The following is a 20,998-nucleotide window of genomic DNA, read 5'->3' as shown; positions in this document are numbered from 1 at the left end:
CGGAAACAGATAGGGTCCGCTTCGTTACTGTTTCTTTGTAATGCCTTCAAAGACAATGGATCACCATCAATCAGCATTTTACTTGCAATGAATAAACACAGTTGAATATAGTTCGGAATCTAAACCACTAATACATTTTCATTAGCCAACTATGGGATAATCTAGTACTTTTGTTTCTATTATCCGACTCCTGTCAGTTCTTTTGTTTTGACAAACCCCTGTACTGTTACGGATATTTTACCTATGAAAATATAAACTGATTGATTACTGACCTCTAAAATATAGTTCTATACAGAATACAGACATGGTTGAAAACATCTTATTAGTGAAAAAAAATGATGGTTTATGAAAATAACGTTAAACATTGAAACTGAAGATGCACAATCACAAGTCAAGATGAAAAATAACCAATGATTTATATTTTATTACATTACAAATCATACACAAACATTTGTTATAAAATATACACAATTTCCTCTGGAAATAAAATAAGGAAATAAAAAATGAAACATCCAGAATGATTTTTAAAAATAATATTTTTAATGCAGCTTGCTGATCAGTTGTGCCAATCAGAATCCAGGAAATGTAACAAGCCATTGATGTCCTGATTTTTATCCATGGATCCGTCTCTAAAACCAGAGATGGAACACAACATTGAAACATTTGTCGGCAGCATGGTTAACTGACAACACTAACTGATCGTCACATGCATCAAAAAACAAGAAAGGAAAATAATTTTTTGATATGTTTTTCTGTGATTCTTAATGTAAACATTTAGGGCAGTAGTGTATCTGTACAGGCACTCCAGTTATCAGTTCCTTCATAACACTGCAGCAGTGTGATGGCTCTCCAATCCCGCTACTGCAATGCAAACCCCAATAAAAGTTTATCTGTAGTGACTTTGGGTAAGAAAAGGCTGTACTAAATGGATTCCATTTATACAGTGCAGCAGCCGTGCTACTCATACATGTTCTATGCTGGTGGTGTCCTCCATAATTCCTCCTCATTCCCACTTGTAAATTTTGAGCATCTTCTCAGTGAGAGAGGCCAGGTAACTGCCCTGGTTCACCTCAAATGGGCAGATGTCCAACACTGGGAGGTCAGCAGACAATTTCTGAATCAGGGTTCCACTCCCTGCATCCCACACCTGGGGAAAAAAAGATGACATGATTAGAAACAATGGCTCAATGTGAAGCTCGAGACAGTTTTATATCATTCAAACTATCCCCCAAATGCCTCAAACCAGAGAGTCAAGCCTCTCACTATTATGGATTTCTTTCAACCACAAAAGAGTTGAACCATTTGGGAAGAATCAATATCAACAGTGGAGTAAAGTTCAACTGAGCCTAACTTCTAATAATAAACCAGCCAACCTGGAAAAAGTGCTTGTTTTTGTTGTTGCAGGCTGTCATCCATCCTAGATCAAACAATGGGGCAATACAAAGTAAGGCCAGATGTCACGTAAAATTGATTTAAGTGGTCAAAGGTCAAATATGGTTAAAATGGTCAAAATGGAAATGTAATAGATTTAGGGCAAATATCCTGAAATTCTTAACTAAAACGGAGTAGATGATCAAACAGACTCAATGCATTAATACACAAAAGCATGTGGAGACGCCTTCAAATTAGTGGATTCGGATATTTCAGCCACACCAGTTGCAGACAGGTGTATTACATTTTTTTATTAAATCGAGCACATAGCCATGCAAACTCCATTGACAAACATTTGCAGTAGAATAGCCTTACTGATGAGCTCAGTGACTTTCAACGCGATACCATCATAGGATGTCACCTTTCCAACAACTCAGTTCATCAAACTTCTGCCCTGCTAGAGCTGCCCCGGTCAACTGTAAGTGCTGTTACTGTGAAGTGGAAGAGTCTAGAAGCAACAACTGCTCAAACGCTAAGTGGTAGGCCACACAAGCTCACAGAATGGGACCACCAAGTGCTGAAGTGTAAAAATAGTCAGCCCTGAGATGCAACACTCACTACTGTGTTCCAAACTGCCTCTGGAAGCAACGTCAGCAAAATAACTGTTCGTCGGGCGCTTCATGTAATGAGTTTCCATGGCCGTGCAGCCGCACTCAAGCCTAAGATCACCATGCGCAATTCCAAGCGTCGGCTGGAGTGGTGTAAAGCTCACCGCCATTGGAATCTGGGGCAGTAGAAACACATTCTCTGGAGTGATGAATCACGCTTCACCATCTGGCAGTCCAAAGGACAAATCTGGGTTTGAATGCATAGTGCCAACTGTGGAGTTTGGTGCAGGAGAAATAATGGTCTGGTGCTGATTTTCATGGTTCGGGCTAGGCCCCTTTGTCATTGTATGATGTAGAGTTTAAGACTATCTAGATGATTCTGTGCTTCCAACTTTGTGGCAACAGTTTGGGGAAGGCCCTTTCCTGTTTCAACATGATAATGCCCACGTGCACAAAGCAAGGTCCATACAGAAAGGGTTTGTCGAGCTCAGTGTGGAAGAACTTGACTGGCCTGCAGAGGTCTGACCTCAACCTTATCAAACACCTTTGGGATGAATTGGAATGCCAACTGCGAGCCAGGCCTAATCGCCCAACATCAGTGCCTGCCCTGACCTCACTAATACTCGTGGCTGAATGGAATTAAGTCCTGCTGCAATGTTCCAACATCTAGTGGAAAGCCTTCCCAGAAGAGTGGAGGCAGTTTTAGCAGCAAAGGGGGGACCAACTCCATATTAATGCCAATGATTTCGGATTGAGATGTTCCACGAGCAAGTGTTCAAATACTTTTGGCCATGAAATAACAAATAGCCAACATTTTACAAACACACAAAAAACATCTCTCCAATGTTGTGCACAAATTTGTTTACGTCTGTTAGTGAGCATTTCTCCTTTACCAAGATAATCAATCCACCTGACAGGTGTGGCAAATCACGAAGCTAATTAAACAGCATGTTCATTACACAGGTGCACGCACCTTGTACTGGGGACAATAACATGCCACTAAAATGTAGTTTTGGAACTAAACCAATACCACAGATGTTTCAAGTTGAGGTAGAGTGCAATTGTCATGGTGACTGCAGGAATGTCCATCAGAGCTGTTGCCAAATAATTTTACGATAATTTCTCTATCATAAGCCACTTCCAACGTCGTTTTAGAGAATTTGGCAGTACGTCCAACCGGCCTCACAACCGCAGACCAGGTGTATGGCGTCGTGCAGGCGAGCAGTTTGATGTCAACGTTGTGAACAGAGTGCACCATGGTGGCGGTGGGGTTATGGTATGGGCAGGCACAAGCTACGGACAACAGACAGAGATACTGTGACGAGATCCTGAGGCCCATTGTTGTGCCATTCATCCGCAGCCATCACCTCATGTTTCAGCATGGCCCCATGTCGCAAGGATCTATACATAATTCCTGGAAGCTGAAAATGTCCCAGTTCTTCAATGGCCTGCATACTCACCAGACATGACACCCATTGAGCATGTTTGGAGATGCTCTGGATCAATAGCGTTTTCCAGTTCAAGCCACATCCAGCAACTTCACACAGCCATTGAAGAGGAGTGGGACAACATTAAAGGCCACAATCAAAAGCCTGATCAACTCTATGCGAAGGACATGTGTCACACTGCATGAAGCAAATGGTGGTCAAACCAGATACTAACTGGTTCTGATCCACGACCCTACCCTTCAGTTTTTTTTAAGTATATGTGACCAACAGATGCATATCTGTACTCCCAGTCATGTGAAATCCATAGATTAAGGCCTAATGCATTTATTTAAATTGACAGAGTTAAAAAAAAAAATAATTGACCTAAAAAATAAAAATCGTGGAAATTGTTGCATGTTGCGTTTATATTAGTTTCCTGTAATTGAACATTCAGATGTGTTCAGTTACAGTTGTGGTCTGTAGCGCCACTTAAGACCAATCTCAGATGATGTAGAACCTCTCAGAAAACTGCAGGAGACCCCATTGACCCAGGAGAATATTACCTCGTAAGATTCAGACTTTCTGGGCCAGAGAAATTGAAACTGTAATGGCATTTTTAAGTGGTAAAAAGTACAAGCAGACAAAAAGGATGGATGGTTGCAGATTCTATACAAATTTACTGAGCAAGTCAATACAAACTTAAAATCATACTTTAAACCTTAAATACATACTTAGACTATGGAATAAACATATTTATAGTTGCTTTTGGTATAATTATTATCATCAAAGCCATGCATATAAACAGATAAAGCATACAGCATGTCCCATCATATTGGTCAAACTTGGGCATTAGCAAACCAAAATAATTCTCAGACAGTATAGATTCCCACTAACTACTCCCAATCTTCTCAGAGAGACACTTCTGAAAAATAAGCACATCATCTTGTGAGGATCAGACATTCTGGGGCAGAGATATTGGGACTGAGGGGTCATGTGTAAATGCAGTCAAAGTTTAAAAAAATTGGGATAATGATGAATCTCAACCATATTAACTGAATAAAGTAAAAATACACACAAAATTGCAACCATGCCAGTGGCTCACCATGGTGGAGTTGGTGGCCTCGTCCCCGGCACACACCAGAGTGGAGCCCTCCCCGGCCGGGCTTCTGAACACGGCATTCTTGGTGAGCAGCTTGCAGGAGGAGCCAGCGCTGAATGTCTGGACTGGGTAGCAGGAACACGAGGGTTCCTGAGCCGCGTCCTGCTGGGGAGTCCTGTTCAGCTCCATCAGAACACAGCGCAGCGATGGCTTGGAGCGCCCTGGACGGGATCAAAACACAGAGACTGTCAGTCTAAATACGAGCGCTAGTGGTCACCTACCCTGGTCCTGGGAGCTAATGAGGAGTACAGGCTTTTGTTACAGCCCAGCCCAGCACAAGCTAAAACAAAACACCTGCTTTGGGATATTAGAATTAATCCAGCAAACAGAGAGATGCCAGGAGATGCCAGAGAGATGCCAGGTCAACAAAGACCCAGTACTAAGTACTAAGCAGACAAACATCTTATTACATATACAGTACCAGTCTAAAGTTTGAACACCTACTCATTCAAGGGTTTTTATTTTTACTATTTTCTTCATTGTAGAATAATAGTGAAAGACATTAAAACTATGAAGTAACATACGGAATCATGTAGTAACCCCAAAAAATATATAGGAATTTTATATTTGAGATTCTTCAAAGTAGCCACCCCTTGCCTTGATGACAGCTTTGCACACTCTTGGCATTCACTCAACCAGCTTCACCTGGAATGCTTTTCCAACAGTCTTGAATGAGTTCCCACATATGCTGAGCACTTGTTGGCTGCTTTTCCTTCACTATGCGATCATCTATGAGACCATCTGGTTCACCTACTCTGCGTCTCAAAGACACGGTGGTTGGAACCCAAAATCTCAAATTTGGACTCAGACCAAAAAGGAAAGATTTCCACCGGTCTAATGTCCATTACTCGTGTTTCTTGGCCCAAGCAAGTCTCTCCTTCTTATTGGTGTCCTTACTGATTCACACAGCCTCCACTGAACAGTTGATGTTGAGATGTGTCTTAACTGAACTCTGAAGCATTTATTTGGGCTACAATTTCTGAGGCTTGTAACTCTAATGAACTCATCTTCCTTCAAGATTGTTGGAAAAGCATTCCAGGTGAATTGATTGAGAGAATGCCAAGAGTGTGCAAAGCTGTCATCAAGGCAAAGGGTGGCTATATGAAAATCTCACACACTTTTTTGGTTACCAGATAATTCCATGTGCTTTTCATAGTCTTGATATCTTCACTATTTTTACTTTTTTATGCTTTGTAGAAAAATAAAGAAAAACCCTTGAATGAGTAAGTGTTCTAAAACTTTTGTGAGACAAACGAAGCAAAAAAAGAAACGTCCCTTTTTCAGGACCCTGTCTTTCAAAGACAATTAGTAAAACAAATCCATATAACTTCACAGATCTTCATTGTAAGGGGTTTAAACACGGTTTTCCATGCTTGTTCAATGAACCATAAACAATTAATGAACATGCACCTGTGGAACGGGTATTACATTAAGGTCACAGTTATAAAAACTAAGGACACTAAAGAGGACTTTATTCTGACTCTGAAAAACACCAAAAGAAAGATGCCCAGGGTCCCTGCTCATCTGCGTGGACGTGCCTTAGGCATGCTACAATGAGGCATGAGGACTGCAGATGTGGCCAGGGCAATAAATTGCAATGTCCGTACTGTGAGACGCCTAAGACAGCACTACAGGGAGACAGGACGGACAGCTGATCGTCCTCGCAATGGCAGACCACGTGTAACAACACCTGCACAGGATCGGTACATCCGAACATCACACCTGCGGGACAGGTACAGGATGGCAACAACAACTGACCGAGTTACACAAGGAACGCACAATCCCTCCATCAGTGCTCAGACTGTGTGCAATAGGCTGAGCGAGGCTGGACTGAGGGCTTGTAGGCCTGTTGTAAGGCAGCGGTTTTGTCTCACCAGAGGCGATGGTCAGATTCGCGTTTATCATCGAAGGATTGATAAATGTGGTACCCTTCCTGCAGGCTCATCCTGACATGACCCTCCAGCATGACAATGCCACCAGCCATACTGCTCGTTCTGTGCATGATTTCCTGCAAGACAGGAATGTCAGTGTTCTGCCATGGCCAGCGAAGAGCCCGGATCTCAATCCCATTGAGCACATCTGGGACCTGTTGGATCAGAGGGTGAGGGCTAGGGCCATTCCCCCCAGAAATGTCCGGGAACTTGCAGGTGCCTTGGTGGAAAAGTGGGGTAACACATCACAACAAGAACTGGAAAATCTGGTACAGTCCATGAGGAGATGCACTGCAGTACTTAATGCAGCTGGTGGCCACACCAGACAAGGACTGTTCCTTTTGATTTTGACCCCCCCCCTGTGTAAAATAACTTGATTTCTACTGATGGGTACACGGTTTTTAGAGCTGATCGGATGAGTAAAGGAAGAGGGGTTTCAATTTATGTTAAATCTCAGTTTAACACCTCTGAAATTCTCTCGATTTCCAAAGACAAACCTTTTGAATTGCTTGCGGTTAAAGTGAAAGTATATAAGGACTCCCACATCACTGTAGTCGGCTGCTACAGACCGCCCTCGGCTTCGGGAGAAGCAGCTTAACTCTCTTTCTGATGTCCTGCACTAGCTAAATGACACTGAATTCATTATTTTAAGAGATTTGAACTGGGACATGCTTACATCTGTATTGGACTCTTTTAAAGAACTGTGTGACTCCCTGAATCTCGCTCAATTAATTAATGTGCCAAAAAGACCAAATCCCAGAGCACCTAACAAATCATTGGACATTATTCTAACGAATACCCCTCACAAATACACATCGACTGGGATATTCTGAAATGATGTCAGTGATCACTGTGCAATTGCTTGTGTTAGAAATACGAAAAAAATTACCAAAGCCAAACCCCGTTATATTTTTCAAAGACAGTTTGATAAGCAAGCATTCTTACATGATCTGTACCATCATATTGACAGAGTACGTCTGATTCCTGATGTTGACACTGCCTGGGACTATTTGTATATGAAATGTGTGTCCATTTGTGATAAGCATGCCCCTGTGAAGAAATTTAGAATCAGTGGAAGGTACAATACCTGGTTTTCAGATAACTTGGCAGAATTAATTAGAAAGAGAAATATATACAGTTGAAGTCGGAAGTTTACATACACCTTAGCCAAATACGTTTAAACTCCGTTTTTCACAATTCCTGACATTTAATCCAAGCAAAAATGCCCTGTCTTAGGTCAGTTAGGATCACCACTTTATTTTAAGAATATGAAATGTCAGAATAATAGAAGAGATAAGTATTTATTTCAGCTTTTATTTATTTCATTACATTCCCAATGGGTTAGAAGTTTTCATACACTCAATTAGTATTTGGTAGCATTGCCTTGAAATTGTTTAACTTGGGTCAAACATTTCAGGTAGCCTTCCACAAGCTCCCCACAATAAGTTGGGTGAATTTTGGCCCATTCCTCCTGACAATGCTGGTGTAACTGAGTCAGGTTAGTAGGCCACCTTGCTCGCACACTTTCAGTTCTGGCCACAAATTTTCTATAGGATTGAGGTCAGGGCTTTGTGATGGCCACTCCAATACCTTGACTGTTGTCCTTAAGCCATTTTGCCACAACTTTGGAAGTATGCTTGGGGGTTATTGTCCATTTGGAAGACCCATTTGCGACCAAGTTTTAACTTCCTAACTGGTGTCTTGAGGTGTTGCTTCAATATATCCACATAAATTCCCTTCCTCATGATGCCATCTATTTTGTGAAGTTCACCAGTCCCTCCTGCAGAAAAGCACCCCCACAACATCATGCTGCCACTCCCGTGCTTCACGGTTGGGATGGTGTTCTTCAGCTTGCAAGCCTCCCCCTTTTTCCTCCAAACATAATGGTCATTATGGCCAAACAGTTCTATTTTTCTTTCATCAGACCTGAGGACATTTCTCCAAAACTTACAATCTTTGTCCCCATGTGCAGTTGAAAACCGTAGTCTGGCTTTTTTATGGCGGGATTGGAGCAGTGGCTTCTTCCTTAATGAGCGGCCTTTCAGGTTATGTCGATATTGGACTCGTTTTACTGTGGATATAGATACTTTTGTACCCGTTTCCTCCAGCATCTTCACATGGTCCTTTGCTGTTGTTCTGGGATTGATTTGCACTTTTCACACCAAAGTACATTCATCTCTAGGAGACAGAACGCATCTCCTTCCTGAGCAGTATTATGGCTGTGTGGTCCCATGGTGTTTATACTTGCGTACTACTGTTTGTACAGATGAACGTGGTACCTTCAGGCGTTTGGACATTGCTCCCAAGGATCAACCAGACTTGTGGAGGTCTACAATTTGTTTTCTGAGGTCTTGGCTGATTTCTTTTGATTTTCCTATGATGTCAAGCAAATAGGCACTGAGTTTGAAGGTAGGCCTTGAAATACATCCACAGGTACACCACGAATTGACTCAAATTATGCCAATTAGCCTGTCAGAAGCTTCTAAAGTCATGACATAATTTTCTGGAATTTTCCAAGCTGTTTAAAAAGGCACAGTCAACTTAGTGCATGTAAACTTCTGACCCACTGGAATTGTGATAGTGAATTATAAGTGAAATAATCTGTCTATAACTCTGTTTGTGGATTTATCGAAGGCCTTTGATTCAGTTGACCATGAATTGTTGCTAGCTAGACTCAGAAACATTGGTCTCAGTGAAGGGGCAGCAAATATGCAGATGATACAGTCATATATTAATGTGCTCCTTCTCTGGTTCAGGCTGTTGAAGAACTCCAGACTGCTTTTTAGTCACTGCAGGCCTCTCTTAATGTTCTCAAACTGATCTTGAATGTACAAAAAACTAAAATCATGACCTTTACCAGAGCTAGAACTCTGCCAGAGAAGGTTAGCATTGTCACCTCTGGTGGCTTAACCACTGGAAAAGTGTCATCCACAAACACTTAGGTATTTGGTTGATGACAAGTTGTCCTTTAAAGTTCATGTGGATAATCTTGTGACAAAGCTTAAATTTAGTTTTTATTTTTGTAATAAGGCTTGCTTCCCGCTTATGGCTAGAAAGAATCTTGTTCAGGCCACTTTTCTCTCTGTAATTGATTATGGTGACTTGTTGTATATGCATGCAGCCTCCACTGTCTTACAGAGACTGGACACTTTTTATCATGCATCTTTGCACTTTATTACAAATGCCAAGTCACTCACCCACCATTGCACCTTTCACCAAATGGTAGGTCGGACATCAATTTATATGCACAGAAAGACACATTTGTATGTGTTCATCTACAAAGCCCTTTTGGGTAAACTCCCTCTTTACCTCTGTAGTCTGGTCTCCTACACCACCAGCAGTTACCATACCCGGTCTGCTAGGTGGTTGCTACTTAAATCCCCAGGACGTTCACAGTATTAGGCAAGACTGCCTTCTCTTCTTGTGCACCAGAGGCATGGAATAGTCTACAATCCATGCTTCATCTAGATATGTTAGTGCCACTGAATGAATTTAAAATGTTGATGGGAGACTGTTACGGAGGAGTGTAAATGCTTTTTATAGGCGGGATCATGTTGTATGTTTTAATTATGTAATGTATTAATTGTTGCTGCCTTCTTGGCCAGGTATCCCTTGAAAAAAAAAAAGACTGGGTCTCAATGGGCTTTTCCTGGTAAAAAAATAAATATATCACACCACCATTCAAATTTTGGGGTCACTTAGAAATTTCCTGGTTTTTGAAAAAAAAGCAACTGTTTTGTCCATTAAAATAATATAAAATTGATCAGAAATACAATGTGGACATTGTTAATGTTGAAAATGACTATTGTAGCTGGAAAAGGCAGATGTTTTTTTATGGAATATCTACATAGGAGTACAGAGGCCCATTATCAGCAATCATCACTCCTGTTTTCCAATAGCACGTTGTGTTAGCTAATCCAAGTTTATCATTTTAAAAGGCTAATTGATCATTAGAAAACCCTTCAGCAATTTTGTTGGCACAGCTGAAAACTGTTGTTCTGATAAAAGAAGCAATAAAACTGGATTTCTTTAGACTACTTGAGTAGCTGGAGCATCAGCATTTGTGGGTTTGATTACAGGCAAAAAATGGCCAGAAACAAAGATCTTTCTTCTGAAACTCGTCAGTCTATTCTTGTTCTGAGAAATAAAGGCTCTTCCATGCGAGAAATTGCCAAGAAACTGAAGATCTCATACCACGCTGTGTACTACTCCCTTCACAGAACTGCGCAAACTGGCGCTAACCAGAATAGAAAGAGTGGGAGGCCCCGGTGCACAACTGAGCAAGATGACAAGCACATTAGTGTTTAGTTTGAGAAACAGATGCCTCAAGTCCTCAACCGACAGCTTCATTAAATAGTACCCGCAAAACACCAGTTTCAACATCAACAGTGAAGAGGCAACTCCAGGATGCTGGCCTTCTAGGCAGAGTTCCTCTGTCTAGTGTGTGTTTTTGCCCATCTTAATCTTTTATTTTTATTGCACTGCCTAGATGGCCAGCATCCCAGAGTCACCTCTTCACTGTTGACGTTGAGACTGGTATTTTGCGGGTACTATTTAATGAACCTGCCAGTTGAGGACTTGTGAGGAGTCTAGTGTCTAGTTTGAGAAACAATGTACTTGTCCTCTTGCTCAGTTATGCACAAGGGCCTCCCACTCCTCTTTCTATTCTGGTTAGAGCAAGTTTGCGCTGTTCTGTGAAGGGAGTAGTACACAGCGTTGTACGAGATCTTCAGTTTCTTGGCAATTTCTCGCATGGAATAGCCTTAATTTCTCAGAACAAGAATAGACTGACGAGTTTCAGAAGAAAGATCTTTGTTTCTGGCCATTTTGAGCCTGTAATCGAACTCACAAATGCTGATGATCCACATACTCAAGTAGTCTAAAGAAGGGCAGTTTTATTGCTTCTTTTATCAGGACAACAGTTTTCAGCTGTGCTAACATAATTGCCAAAGGGTTTTCTAATGATCAATTAGCCTTTTAAAATGATAAACTTGGATTAGCTAACACAACGTGCCATTGGAAAACAAGAGTGATGGTTGCTGATAATGCGCCTCTGTACTCCTATGTAGATATTCCATAGAAAATCAGCTGCAATAGTCATTTACAACATTAATGTCTACTCAGTATTTCTGATCAATTTGATGTTATTTTAAAATGGACAAAAAAATATATAATTTGCTTTTCTTCCAAAAACCAGGAAATTTCTAAGTGACCCCAAACTTTTGAACGGTAGTGTATAGACACACACACTTATTTAGGCCCTTCATTGCCCCTCATAGTCCTCCCCAGGATGGTATAGTCTCACCTGGTCTGTAGGTGACCAAACAGTGTCTGCTCTCTGGCTGCACCTGGATGTCTATGCAGCCTCCTGTCTCCAGGGGCAAAATGTGGGGTCTGTAGGTGGTCCCGTCTACTTGCTCCCAGAAGCAGCCCCCATCCAGAGAGCCTGCGATGAGGCCACCACATGGGAACGAGCTGGAGGCGGCGCGAGGCACATAGGACAGGGATGCCACGGGACACCTGGGAGAAGCCAGAGGTCATGGTTGGTGCCTGTGGTTTTAAAATCACACTGCATACTAAAATTGTATAACATATTATAATACACTATGTGAATTACATTTCACACACACACACCATATAAATTAATATTCATTCCACCATCTTTGAAAATGAATAACAAAACAAATAAAATACCAGAAATGTACCTGGTCAGATCCTGTTGTGAAGAAGGTAAAACTCTGGGCCCTACCTAGGTTATATTGACAGGTGTAGATCAAACTGTGGTGTCGCATACAGACTAGATAACCTTTGCCCCCTGGCCTGGCTGTCAGACTGACCTGGAACGTAGCGGCTGTAGCTCCTGGACATGTGTGCTGGTGTCCCTGGTGTCATACACCAGCACGGAGCCGTTACTGAGACCAGCGTACACATAGTTGTTGTTGTCCAGGCACCAGCAGCAGCTCCACACTGGTTTACCTGTGTTGTAGGTCTGCACCACTGTGTTGGTCATTAGACTGCAGGAGAATAATGATAGTTAGGATATTAGATTTAGAAGGGAAAATACTGTCCTAATTAACCTTCAAGGGTTTTGTTATCAATATTAGGTCTGAATGGTTCTTGCAACTCAGAAAAGGTCAATGTTCTTCTCCATAAGAGCCTGGGGCTATGAAGTCGACTCCATTCTGGAACACACTGTCCTGATAAATCTCTCTGCTTGGACACAGACTATCTGGTTACCTGGTGAGTTTTATGGTGTTGTCCAGGGCAGCGGAGAGCAGGAGGGTGTCGGCCTGTCTGTTGAAGGCTAGGCCTCTGATCTGTTTGACATGGATGGGAATGTACTGGCAGGCCTTCAGATTCACCGTGCTCACCTTCTTCACACCACAGCCTGGAAGGTAGACACAGAGGGAGGAGGGGGAAGAGAGAGCAAAGGTAGAGAAATTATTACAAGAGGTAGCAAATACTTCCCTTTGATATTTTCACATTATACAATCTGTGCAAAAAAAAAAATGTCTACAGCTATTTTGTACTGAAAGCGTATCAAAGCTTATCAAAGGTCTTACCGGGCACCAGGGTAGTGTGTGGGGAGGGCTGAGAGGCCAGCAGGCAGCTGAGGGGTTCACAGTAGGACAGCACCCTGCATCCCCCCACCTGGGACACCAGCACGGCCTTGGAGAAGACATAGTGGCCCCCCTGGGTACTGTCCTGTCTCTGAAAGGGCCCAGAGATAGAAGCCCCTGAGCTCTGTGAGGGCCCACAGCCAGGCTGGGCCATCAGCGTCTTCAGCTCCTAACAGAGGTAGAAGAAAGGAAAAAAAAGTGACCCACCTGCACTGTTCAATACCAATGGAAGTCAAGTCAAGAATAGCAGATACAGTATGTGATCAGAAAAACATTGAAAGTCAGCATACAATCATCATAGTGGATTTAGGGGTAGATTAATCTCAATGATTAGGGCTCGGTATTCTAGTCCACCTGATAAATGGATGGGAGACTGGGGGATGACCGGTAAAGCAATGGGCATAAAGTACCTGTAGCTGCTTGTGCAGTTTCCCACATTCGTCTGTCATCACCTGCAGTTGTAGTCGGCACTGCGCTGACTCCAGTTCAGCCTTTCTACGCAGTGAATGCTCTTGCGCCAGTGACCTACACACAACAACACATTCAGACACACTCACTCTCAACAGCTCCCTCCCTACAGTAGTGAAACAGGTCAGATTCATGCCAATATCAGCAGTTCAGAAAAAAAACTCAAGACGTGAGCAGCTACTTCACCTCTTCATACTCTCCTGCTCGGTGTTGTCCAGAGCCCTCAGCTTGCGCGTGTACAGGAGGACGATATCGGCGCGCTTGGCCTTCTTGTTGCACTGCAGACATACAGCAGAAGATCATTACAAGAGCCAGACGGAGTCTGATGTGACGCCTTCACGTCACTGTCTGCGTATTAAGTAAATTGTTTTTTGCGGGTCATATTTTATGGCGGTATTTTCTCAGATTTAAGTAATTCAGAGGGGAATTCTTAAGTTTCGACTCATTTTTGAATGCTTGAGGAAGCTGCGCCTCCAGCACAGATTCCACCTGGTGCCAGTCACTACAGAGGAAGTAGGAGCTCGTTTTTTCCCCCTTAGGATGGAATAGATTTTCCTTTCTTTCAAATGCCGAGTGCAGACCTTTTTAATTTTCCTGTTCATAGTGGAACCAGGAGCAATTCCAGTCCTCTCCACCCAGACATACCAAGGCTGACAGACAGACATGAAGACACTGACCTGGGGACACTTGGCTCCCTGGCCCTGGCCCTTCACCCAGCGGTCGATGCAGGTGTAGCCAAAGAGATGTCCGCAGCGCAGGGTGGCCAGCCGATGCTCCCCTGACGTGGTCCAGGGCTCAAAGCAGATGGAGCAGGTCTCCCCTTCCCCCTCATCCCCCTGGGACAATCGAAGGGCCGGTGCACTGGAGGCTAGTGGGTCTGATACAACCTAGAGGGGACAGAGAGATGATGCATGACATTTCTGACAGTGCATGGGAATAAATTAAAATGGCACACAATGCTACTAGAGAAACTGCACTAACGAGCTAATCATCACCAGCTACATTAGTACTGCAGTGCATCTCCTCCTCATGGACTGTACCAGATTAGCCAGTTCTTGCGGTGAGATGTTACCCCACTCTTCCACCAAGGCACCTGCAAGTTCCCGGACATTTCTGGGGGGGAACGGCCCTAGCCCTCAACCTCCGATCCAACAGGTCCCAGATGTGCTCAATGGGATTGAGATCCGGGCTCTTCGCTGGTCATGGCAGAACACTGACATTCCTGTCTTGCAGGAAATCACACACAGAACGAGCAGTATGGCTGGTGGTATTGTCATGCTGGAGGATCATGTATTCCTGCTCCAGAGTACAGGCCTCAGTTTAATGCTCATTCCTTCGACGATAAACGCGAATCCGACCATCACCCCTGGTGAGACAAAACCGCGACTCGTCAGTGAAGAGCAGTGGTCCAGCGACGGTGGGTTTGTGCCCATAGGCGACGTTGTTGCCGGCGATGTCTAGTGAGGACCTGCCTTACAACAGGCCTACAAGCCCTCAGTCCAGCCTCTCTCTGCCTATTGCAGACAGTCTGAGCACTGATGGAGGGATTGTGCATTCCTGGTGTAATTCGGGCAGTTGTTGTTGCCATCCTGTACCTGTCCCGCAGGTGTGATGTTCGGATGTACCGATCCTGTGCAGGTGTTGTTACACGTGGTCTGCCACTGCGAGGACGATCAGCTGTCCATCCTGTCTCCCTGTAGCGCTGTCTTAGGCGTCTCACAGTACGGACATTGCAATTTATTGCCCTGGCCACATCTGCAGTCCTCATGCCTCCTTGCAGCATGCCTAAGGCACATTCACACAGATAAGCAGGGACCCTGGGCATCTTTCTTTTGGTGTAGAAAGGCCTCTTTAGTGTCCTTAGTTTTCATAACTGTGACCTTAATTGCCTACCGTCTGTAAGCTGTTAGTGTCTTAACGACCGTTCCACAGGTGCATGGTCATTAATTGTTTATGGTTCATTGAACAAGCATGGAAACAGTGTTTAAACCCTTTACAATGAAGATCTGTGAAGTTATTTGGATTTTTACAAATTATCTTTCAAAGACAGGGTCCTGAAAAAGTGTAGGCCTATCACTGGCAATGAATGTGGTCTTACCTCAGGATTCACTTGATTTCCAGTCACGGTCCTCGCAGCCTCTGTGGTTGCATTAGAATCTATACACAGGATGGCATGGTGAGATTAACTCTTTATAGGTTACAGTGGAAAATGGCTATGTATTGATCAGACTTGAGCTTGGTTTACCTGAAGAATAAAGGCCTTCGGGTGGCGTGACTGCAACTGGAGGGTTTGGATGAGGGCTGGAGGGAACGGACGAATTGGGAGGGTCTACTGCTGGCCCCGGGGGATCTGCCTCATCCTCCGACTCGCTCAGCTCTGTCGTACTCCCAGAGTCGCCCTCGGCCTGGTTGGCTGCAGGGACTCGCAGCAGGAAATCCAGGAAGCTGCTAGCACGAGCAGTGGTCTGGGTGGAGTAGTGCTCCCTGAGGCCTGGCCTTTAACCACACAAACAATACAGGTACAATCAATGGGTATAACATGGGGTGAAATAGGTTCTCAATGAAGCATACAATTTTGTCTCCAGTATGGATACACAGTTTACAGGGAATCCAGTCCAACCATAACTACCTGGCTCTCCGCTGCCTCAGGGTGGCTGCTGTGGTGACCCTGGGCTCAATATGACCCTCCCTTCTGATCCTGGATCCAACTTGACCCTCCACTCTGGCTCTGTTCTGACTGAACGCCCAGGTGTTCGGGAGCCGTGGTGGGTCACAGGGAGCTGCGTCTGCCTCGTCCTCTGTTTCACTGCCAGAGTCAGGGATGACAATAGGGAGATCTACCTGGTCTGCCACAACATCTGGCTCTGGTTCCCTACTGGGGTTCCCCAGCTGCAAGTCCACCTCCATCACCTCCATCTCACAACCTATGGGTGGGGGGCTAAAAATTAATTGCCTTCAATAGGCAGGATAACCTGAGATGTTTACAAATGATTTCCCTCTTGACTTCAGTGTTCTCAGACACTAGCGTAGCCAACGGTTTTAATTGCAAGCAAACGTGAGTACAGTGAACCAATTCTGACTGAAGCCACAAAGGGTGACAACAAAAATCAGGTTATGTAACTTGCATGCAATGCTAACTTTTGCTATAAATGCCTCATGGCTTAGTTTAACTGTCGTACCCCATCAGAACCCAAAATATAAGGATGTTTTACTCCAATGTTTGTAAACAAACGTCATAGCCTCATAACAAGGTTAAAACATCCATAACTCGGTCTATGAATTTGAGCGAGATTACTTTTTACAAAAACAGTGGCGGGGATTCGCTTTGTTATTGTTAAACTGCAGAGTGGCCGTTTTAAGGTAAAAGTTAGGTGACAATAGACATAGCTAACTGGTAGCTAATTAGCTAACAACTATAACGTTCGTTAGCTAGCCACGTGCCATTGCTAACTACGTAGCGAACTATATAGCTAGTTACCGTGCCATAGCCGGCTGCTAGCTACACAGGCTGTGCGAAACAAGACTCGGAACAGGATTACGGATGCAGGTTTTGGAACTGGCAAGTAGCCAACGTTACATTGAGAGACTAGCTGAAGTCAACTCCATGGTGAACGAAGTTTACATTGGCGGAAGCCAAAGCAAAGGCCGCTCTGCTAGCTAGCTACAGTAACGTTAGCTACTTGAAGCAGCTAGCTAAAGTACATTAACAACTTGATTATTTGGTGACAGTCTCGAATGTGATCAATGAAATAACGTTACCACATGGTTTTCATAACTATATACTTTTTTGGAAATGCCTAAATTAGCTAGAATGATAACGTTAGCTAGCTCACCGCAGATCAGTCTCTGCTGCTGGCAGTGTTGACAAATATTTGTATAACTAAACCATCCATTGCTTTTTCTTATGTAACGTTAGGGTTTATCGGCGGTTGGAATCCATAGTGCATTACATTACCAACACATACTGTACCGGAGTGTGGGCCAGAGACAGGGAGAAACTAAATCCTACCTGCCAGCCTAGTTGCTCTTAAAAAATATAACATATGAGACTATATCTAATTACGTTCTACAATATACTATTTAATTTGCTGTGTCCCCTGATCTCTCATTATACCTCAGCCTCTCTCTTTCCTTCTGATACTGCCCACACTGTAGCTATATATGCGCCACGGTCTCTGCTTTCTGGCAATAATCACACTTTCCTATCACATGTAAAGTATTAATCAACCGACTGTGTCCCACCCGTAATCTTGTAAAAAAATAGCCTCTTCTGTCACATCCTCTCGTCCTCCCCGACTTCTCTGTACCTAAAATAAATACATGTCTGCCCTTAGTATCTCTATTCCACTGCTCCTGCCATCTCTGCACCATCACTGTCCATATCAGGCTTTTGCCTTGCTCATTGAAACTACAACATCAATATCCCTGTTTAAATTAGTTGCATGGGCAGTGTAGCATCTCACATCTACTTCTTACCTTGAAATATTGCGTGTGACCAAAACTATCCTTGCCAGTGTAAAACTTCGTGGGTTACCATGAAAATAGTTCAACTACATTGCTTTTAACTTGAACAGTAAAACATTTGGTGTAATAATCTGATCGCAGTCATAGTTTCTTTGCTATCCCCATTGTCTTTTTTCTTCTTCTGTGGGTTATATTGCGGACTACAACCCAAAAAGTTGTATTGCCGCCACCAACTGGACGGGTTGAAAAACCAAAACAAGGTAAAAAAGAAAGTCCATATGTGATAGGGAAACAAATTTAATCGACCCAAATTATTGTAATCAGATTACAGATACTTTTTAAAAACTAGATGATTACTTTGAGGATTACTTTTAAATTCAGAAAGGATGTTTGTGGGAAAAAATATTTGATACTTCTCGGTTTTCTCAATGACATTCAAATCAACATTGAAAAAAGGCACAAGTTTAAGTTTGTTCCACTTGAGCGAGTCTGACCACAAGTCAGAGACCACTATGATGACACACCAAATGGGTTTGATGGATTGCAGAAAAAGAGCAGGAATAGGCTTTTGTAGGCTTTCAGTCTAAACTATGTCTTCCAATTGTGCGACTGCTGTCGGCATCCAAAGATTATCCAGCTGTGGTGTAGTCTTGCGGCGATACGGATATCATTTATTATTGATATCTACACAGCGCATTGATGTGAATCACACTTTTTTTTGTACTGTTAAAGATCTACTACTCACCCTTGACCCATCTTCCTCTACTTTCTTCACTACTCTAACCCTGGAAACCTCAACCTGCCTCTCTCGCACGGGACATTTCTGATCCCCAGCCCCATGGGCACCCTTACAATTACCACATACCACTACTTTCCCCAATGCTACACATTCCCTTTCTCATGCCCTTCTGCACACTTCTCACACCTAGGAACCTCCCTCCTACACACTGCTGCCACATGCCCATAAGCTTGACATCTGTAACAACATAATGTATTCAGCACAAAAGCTCATACAGGTTAACTTTATTATATCCTAACATCACTTTCCTTACTTTATTCGGACAGTATTCGGCATGTGTCCGAAAGTGATTGATGACCTCTTTTATGTGTCATGTGGTTATGCCCATATATGTACATCCTGTCCGGATGTTCTCACGCTATCGAGTGAGTGTTTCTGTAATCTGATAGCGCAGCTGTTCCTTTGAAGTAAAGCATGTGTTTGCACTAAAGCTGTCATGGTGATTGATGTGTAGTGACCTTGTTGACCTGTGGAATGTGTTTGAACATTTGAAAGAGTAGGGAAATGTTGTAGTGAACTTATGGCTCTGCTTTTTAGGGAAATTGTATATGAAACAGTAATTTCCGGGGTAGGTCAGCCAGAGTATAAGTAAGATCTGTGAACACTACAAGCGACAAGAAACCTCAAGAGAACTAAACCACAGAAGACTCTAAAGAAGAAAGAAATAAAACATGGCTCCTTGACCAATTGTCGGTGTATTGTGTCCTTCGTGTCTTGAACACAATGACAAACCATCGAAGCCATTCTTTGTGATGCCCCTGATTGTTTTAATGGTGTGCTGGATTCAACGGTGAAGATTTTCAAACAGCTGCCTCATCACCCTTTTTCAACCAAAAACAGGGGAGTTTTTCTCTTGCGTTGCAGATGAAAGAATGGCTTAAGGTAAGACTTGCTCTATGTCAGATCAAACAGGCCCTGAGTGGAACAACCCTGCTGGGGTACGCATTGGAAGAGGTGATTTGATTTGAAAGCCATAAGAATCTCATCAGTGGCATATAGTCCAGACTCCAAAGTGACAATTTTAGGTTGTGCCGAATTCAGTAGTTCAAATGCAACCAAATCAGTTAGTTTGTATGTATTTTCAAAAGCCTGCACAGAGGTCAACTATTTTGTGTCTGTCTTTAGCCTCAGGTGGGGAGATTATCATGAAGTCCTTGACATGATGAAACAAGTGGAAAATATTTTCCAACATCGTGAACATTTACGTCGATGGGCCATTCTAACCTTAAGACAGAACCTGGGCCTAAAGGCAAGAAGGTTGATCTAACCAGGAAAAGAAAACATACGAAATCTGGATGGAGCGGGATATCATGCAGGGAAGAGACAATGTCTGAACCGGGCTGCCACTTGAGATTCTGGGTTCGAGTCCAGGCTCTGTCGCAGCCGACCGTGACCGGGAGGCCATGGGGCGGCGCAAAATTGGCCCAGCGTCGCCCGGGTTAGGGAGGGTTTGGCCGGCAGGGATGTCCTTGTCTCATCGCGCACTAGCGACTCCTGTTGCGGGCCAGGCACAGTGCACGCTGACACGGTCGCCAGGTGTACGGTGTTTCCTCCGATACATTGGTGCGGCTGCCTTCCGGTTTGGATGGGCATTGTGTCAAGAAGCAGTGCGGCTTGGTTGGGTTGTGTTTCGGAGGACGCATGGCTCTCGACCTTCACCTCTCCCGAGTCCGTACGGGAGTTGCAGCGATGAGACGAGACTGTAACTACTACCAATTGGATACCATGAAATTGGGGAGAAAAAAAGGGGTGAGAAAAAAACGTGACATTTGGAGAGATTTTTGGACAATATAACAATTAGGCCTTGTTATGGATAAATGTCTATAAAGATAGATTGGTGTAAGATATCTGCTCATGTTGGGGCCCATGTTGACAAGATGTTGGGGAATCACTGGAGGGGAATATTGACCAACTGAGCATCAGTGTACAGCTCAATAAACACAATATGCATTTTTCTACATTTCAGTCTTCTGTGATGTATTTAAGGTGTCATATTGGGATACACACTCAGAAATTAATACATTTAAACTACACTGCTCAAAAAAATAAAGGGAACACTTAAACAACACAATGTAACTCCAAGTCAATCACACTTCTGTGAAATCAAACTGTCCACTTAGGAAGCAACACTGATTGACAATAAATTTCACA

General features: G+C 43.4%; 1 protein-coding gene and 1 long non-coding RNA gene across 8 annotated transcripts; one reads left to right on the top strand and one right to left on the bottom strand.

Moving 5' to 3' along the window:
• Positions 1-397: 397 nt before the first annotated feature.
• Positions 398-19,214, bottom strand: LOC139530201 (E3 ubiquitin-protein ligase rfwd3.L-like). Of its 7 annotated transcripts, XM_071326398.1 has the most exons (14): positions 18,061-18,247; positions 16,214-16,508; positions 15,830-16,080; positions 15,683-15,741; positions 14,262-14,471; positions 13,771-13,862; positions 13,527-13,641; positions 13,060-13,285; positions 12,734-12,884; positions 12,334-12,510; positions 11,802-12,016; positions 4,509-4,726; positions 968-1,147; positions 398-629 (listed from the first exon to the last, which is right to left on the bottom strand). In XM_071326398.1, the coding sequence occupies exons 2-13, from the start codon at positions 16,498-16,500 to the stop codon at positions 1,004-1,006; spliced, it is 2,145 nt and encodes a 714-aa protein (XP_071182499.1). In that variant the 5' UTR covers positions 16,501-16,508; positions 18,061-18,247; the 3' UTR covers positions 398-629; positions 968-1,003. The 7 variants fall into 7 exon arrangements, with proteins under 7 accessions (XP_071182499.1, XP_071182497.1, XP_071182494.1 ...); XM_071326396.1 differs by lacking the exon at positions 18,061-18,247 and adding an exon at positions 18,794-19,214 and having other exon boundaries at positions 398-1,147; XM_071326393.1 differs by having other exon boundaries at positions 398-1,147; positions 16,214-16,522.
• LOC139530203 (uncharacterized) lies at positions 19,206-20,802 on the top strand. Its single transcript, XR_011665976.1, has 2 exons — positions 19,206-19,729; positions 19,973-20,802. It is a non-coding gene; the product is annotated as an uncharacterized lncRNA (long non-coding RNA).
• The last annotated feature ends 196 nt before the right edge of the window (positions 20,803-20,998 follow it).

The sequence above is a fragment of the Salvelinus alpinus genome, chromosome 9 (genome assembly GCF_045679555.1).
Source record: "Salvelinus alpinus chromosome 9, SLU_Salpinus.1, whole genome shotgun sequence".
Taxonomy (NCBI): Eukaryota; Metazoa; Chordata; class Actinopteri; order Salmoniformes; family Salmonidae; genus Salvelinus; species Salvelinus alpinus.
The sequence above is the reverse complement of the archived record's forward strand: the minus strand, read 5'-3'. Positions and strand labels throughout refer to the sequence as shown.

Coding starts and splice junctions, on each gene's coding strand:
- LOC139530201 (XM_071326396.1), bottom strand. CDS start 16,500: ATGGAGGTGATGGAGGTGGACTTGCAGCTGGGGAACCCCAGTAGGGAA. Junction 13,286..13,526: donor AACTGCACAAGCAGCTACAG/GTACTTTATGCC, acceptor TACCTCTGTTAG/GAGCTGAAGACGCTGATGGC. Junction 12,017..12,333: donor CTACAGCCGCTACGTTCCAG/GTCAGTCTGACA, acceptor GGCTTCTCCCAG/GTGTCCCGTGGCATCCCTGT.